The 4708-nt window shown below is 43.4% G+C and overlaps 1 protein-coding gene across 1 annotated transcript; it reads right to left on the bottom strand.

Annotated features, from left to right (window-relative positions):
- Positions 1–1048: 1048 nt before the first annotated feature.
- On the bottom strand, positions 1049–3706 carry LOC147448096 (uncharacterized). Its single transcript, XM_086523963.1, has 3 exons — positions 3523–3706; positions 1870–2462; positions 1049–1557 (listed from the first exon to the last, which is right to left on the bottom strand). Exons 2-3 carry the CDS (start codon positions 2440–2442, stop codon positions 1339–1341), a joined length of 792 nt encoding a protein of 263 aa, XP_086380089.1. The 5' UTR covers positions 2443–2462; positions 3523–3706; the 3' UTR covers positions 1049–1338.
- Between the last annotated feature and the right edge of the window lie 1002 nt (positions 3707–4708).

The following is a 4708-nucleotide window of genomic DNA, read 5'->3' as shown; positions in this document are numbered from 1 at the left end:
TTAAAAGGCAGTCTACTTTGCTCCTACACAAAACATAATGCCAAGCAAGCCTCAATATGCCAATAAAAGCAAAACAATCGAGAAAGGAAAGCCATTGATGAAGAGCAGCAAGAAATTACTGTAGGTGCACATCACATGAGCTGTCCGACTTTTCCCTCTCATCGAATGCTCTCTCTCTCTCCGCACACTCGGAGTCAGGCACATGGCCCTAAATCCCACACTTAAACTCATGCTTCTTGGCTCATTCATGGCTAGATGCCATCTACCCGGTGGGTAACCACCATGGCTGAAGAGAAAGTTTATACAAGTTCATACCTCCATGGCTCAAAGCAAGCAAACAAGTAGAATTAGCAATATGTTAGATTTCAACGGCGTCACAAACACAAAACATCAACATAAAATTCTAGCAACAAGGCTAAGGCTGCAAAAGCTACACTGGCATTTAACGTAAGTCTATGCTTCTCCCTTTGAATTGCAATCCAACACTCTCCAACCTGCCACCCATCTCAATAGTAAGAATAGGTGAATCGTACAAAACCTGCCTCATAAAATATATTGACAAACCTAATGCGGTTAGAGGAGATGCATCATAATATTTGCTTTAACCAGAAAATAATCTGCTTAAAGTTGTCTGTTGGCAAGCCTGTCTCCAGAACAACTCGCACAGAACCCATATTAACCTCTCCATAGCCGCAACGTCTATATACAAAACCAAAACTCTTTTTAACGCTTCATTTTGATACCTACTCAGTGTGGAGATATCGAGTCAGGCAAACCCAAATTTCATACCTATTCCAAAAGTACATTGCTTTCTCCAGCAAAGTCCCATATACCCATGTTTTCTGTCCGCGTGGATTAGGGTGTGATACAATATCCACCTGTCCTTTGAATGAATGGAAACAACTTGAGGGCACAGATATTTCATTCACAGACACCTGGGCAGGACCATCACCGGTAAACCTTATCATCATACAGCTTTCTCCCTGCTCAAATAGTCATAAGAACTCCACAGACCTTTGAGCAAAGCATTCATTGATTGACCATCGGATAAGGGAAACACATTTGATTACTTGCAAAATTATTGACATTAAAATAACATTAACATGGGCATTCCTGTGCTTTTCATCTTGTACAGATAAGATCTAATGTTTACCACTCACAAGCAGACGTGTTCCATAATGCGTCAAATGGCTTTAGGTAAAGACACAAGATTTCGCTGCCAATGTCTACAGATAAGAAGAAAACTTTTCTTCAGACGTCACCTCAAAATTACAACAGCAGCTCGAGTAACATCCAATGAATCCAAAAGAAATGTAGCCGGCACACTTCTCCGAGCACTTATTTTACTTTTTTCTCTGGTACACCTTTGGCAGGATTTGGTGAACCTTTGTCGTCTGCAATTTTCTTGCTTGAGGCCTCACAGGTAGCCTTGGCTTGTTGGTACCTTTCAAAAGCCCGGGGTATGAATCTTGGAATGATAAAGCAAAACATGTTTATGATAAAGTACACAAGGTTTGCTGAAGCTAGACCTCGTCCGAACCACATCCACGCAATATCCTACAGCACGACCAAAAATATACAAAATGCATGTCATAAATACTCAAAAACATGAATCAACTACATCATGAACTATGTACGTTGATCAGATCACATACGCCAGAAAGAGCCCTAATCTATTCCTTAGAAACCACAAAACAAATAGTTAATTAACAACGACAGCTCCTTTCTGCTACTCAGCATAACTTTTGATGAAAATTAGCTCATAGTATTTAAGTATCTTAAATAAAATCATATTTTTCCCTGAAATTCTGCTCTTGATAAATATGCATTCTTTTCCTTAAAGGAAGTCCTAATGACCAACATACTCACTCTGAAACTTGGAAACTCAGGTGGAGGCACATAGTAGAAAGCGTCGTAAACCCAGTCTGCAAGAGAGAAAATCCGTCGCGTGTTGTAGATGGCAACCAGAAAGGCACGAACAGGCGGTGACCAAACAGCAAGGTTGCTAACTAGATTCTCACTGAGAATCTGTACTGAAAGAAGAAACAAGTGGGGTGTGCTTGCTCTGACTGCATGTTGATCTCCTCTGGCAAACCCCCCGAGCACATATGCCAGTGGAAAGAACAGACCGAGCACTGTGCCTAGTACTAGATAAAGCTGGAACATTCGGCTCCCATGGAAGACTTCCATGCTAACACCCTCCTTGCCGATGGTGGGAAAATTAAATTTCGAGAGAAAATACAGATACGGTGTTACAAAGACAGGAAATAAAAGATCTGCAACGGGCACCAAACCGCTTGCTGAAAATACAACAATAAAGGCAACAAGCTGCAACTCTATTGTTCGTATTGAGCCCATTAAACCCTTTGGTGAGCCATCATCCTCTTTGTCAGACTTTGTCTGCCCATGGCGCGGCCCCACAGCAAGTGAGAGACCAGACATTGTGAGTAGAGTAAGGCAAACTGCAAGCAAAACAAACCACGAATGAGCACCCATCCATGTCAACTAGAGAGATAAAACAGTTACATAGAATAACATATCCTGCAGCACTTCTAGTAGCTCAAATGAAGCATATTCATTCCAATATACTGATCTTCAAAACATCATGTCTGTAAGACTTTGCTTGTTCATTGTGTGATATTAGACCGCTTCGTTACTTCTTTTAAGACTTGATTGTTGATGTTATTTTGCAATGGACTATGCTCCATTTGAGTTTGTCAGAGTTAAATTGTATTGAAATTGTCAGTGCCTGTTACATTTGCATTGCACACAAGGTGTATCTTTTGAGGCCACCGGTGTAGTGGTAGGTGTAGAGAGTTTCCTTGCTCTAGGCTAGGGTTAAATTCCTTGTTTGCTGGATTGTCATTTTAGTTGGTTAGTTGTGAACAATATGCTACGATGCCTACACATATCTGATGGGATACCACCACCAGCGTCTGCTTCGAGTAGTTCAAGCACCATTTGAAACTAAGGAGCTGTGTTGATTGCTCCACAATGTCAAAGCCACTTGCCGCACTCTAACCTAGTTGTGATGTTGGGCGGACCCCAAGATACCACTACAAAGTCCAGACAAGTACACTTTCTCATGCACACAATTTACAAGGTGTTGAACATTGTCCTGTCCCACAAAGGTGAACGATGTCTTACAGATAAGAAGTTCAGAACTATGACACCTGCATACAAAAGAGTTGCTAAATCATCTTAGAAAGGGGTCTAGTTGGGGATGACATTCTGAAGAAAGAAGAAGACGAAAGCCATAACAAATGCTGAAACTTCACAGCGTCGCCATTATTGCACAGCACTTCCGTTACCGAGCCATAACAGTAAGTCCTCGTAAGATTAAAATTCCTACAGCATTTTTCCACGGCACAACGAATAACCTCTCTGGAATGATCTATGGCTTGGATCATGTAGCCCATGCCCAGTCTGTGTGTGTGTGTGTGTGTGTGTGTGTGTGTGTGTGTGTGTGTGTGAGAGAGAGAGAGAGAGAGAGAGAGAGAGAGAGAGAGAGAGAGAGCACACCTGCCACGGGAAGCTTGTCAAGTCTGTAGATTCAAGATCCACTATATTCACAGATAGCAGCAGCGAAACGACGTCAAGTGGAGAAGACTAAGAAAAATTGGTGTTCCGACGGTGTGGCACAGGTCAAGTAGAGGGAGCGACAGTGTGGCAGACGCGTTGCAATAGCTCCGTGTCAACATCTCGATTCTCTTACTTAACTTCCAACGTATGCGGACAAAAGGGATTCTAAGAGGGAGAGGCAGTGGATGCCCACATACCCCTCCGAGGGGTGTGAGTGTGTGTGTAAACTTGTAGAAGGGCCATTGGGCATGTGCCACATCAGTAGGAGGCTATTGCCACGTTGGTAAAAAGACCTAAACATGAAAACATGAATGCAAAGTCAAAAGAAAAATTTGGAGTGCTTTGGTAATTTAGCAAAAGGCTTTGGAGTGCTTTGGTGCTTTGGAGTGTTGTGCGTGCGCGTAAGATAATCGCAGATGCCCATACGAGCTCTCTCTCTTTCTCAAGAGTGCGAAGGGGGAGCCAAAGGGTGTGGAGGGAGGATCAGCAAGCACGGTGGGCAACTGCGAGAGAGGATGACAGAGGAGAAGGGGGAAGGAAAAAGGCGAAGGGAGGAGGAAGGTGTCCCTGCGCAGAGCTCTCTCTCTCTCTCTCTCTCTCTCTCTCTCTCTCTCTCTCTCTCTCTCTCTCTCTCTCTCTCTCTCTCTCTCGCGCGCGCGCGCGCACGGCATGGCTGGCCCTCCTCTCTCTCCGTCTTGAAGAGGCTACTTGCCGCTTGTGAATCAGACTACACATGCCACTGTGGTTTTGGTGTCGCATGAGCATGAGGGCAGAGGGGATAGGAGTAGGGGGGAAGGAGGTGGCTGATAGGCGGCGGGGATTGGGAGAGAGAGAGAGAGAGAGAGAGAGAGAGAGAGAGAATATTTGAGTAGCATCAATAAAGAAACTAAATTTCTTTATTGAGATGCCAGTAGTAGTAGTAGTAGTAGAGATGTTGTGTACAGCAAAATATCGGTTAAATATGCATTGATTCAAGGGGAGAATATGGACAAACGTGTATGTTTTGCAAGCTCATTGAGCTTGACAGGGAGAATGTTGAGGTTGTGAAGTATACAAGTGTGAATTGTAACGGAATTGGACTATGAACATTGAGAATAGTGGAATTTAGAGAACTTAGTGAGCATTT

This window comes from Adiantum capillus-veneris, chromosome 11 (assembly GCF_014529385.1).
Source record: "Adiantum capillus-veneris isolate H3 chromosome 11, ASM1452938v2, whole genome shotgun sequence".
Classification (NCBI taxonomy): domain Eukaryota; kingdom Viridiplantae; phylum Streptophyta; class Polypodiopsida; order Polypodiales; family Pteridaceae; genus Adiantum; species Adiantum capillus-veneris.
This window is presented reverse-complemented; position numbering and strand designations above follow the sequence as displayed.

What these genes read in the sequence shown, in the direction of transcription:
- LOC147448096 (XM_086523963.1), bottom strand. Translation starts at nt 2,442, where the DNA reads ATGTCTGGTCTCTCACTTGCTGTGGGGCCGCGCCATGGGCAGACAAAG. An exon ending in CTGAGTTTCCAAGTTTCAGA is followed by an intron (nt 1,558 to 1,869) that starts GTGAGTATGTTG and finishes GTCGTGCTGTAG; the next exon opens with GATATTGCGTGGATGTGGTT.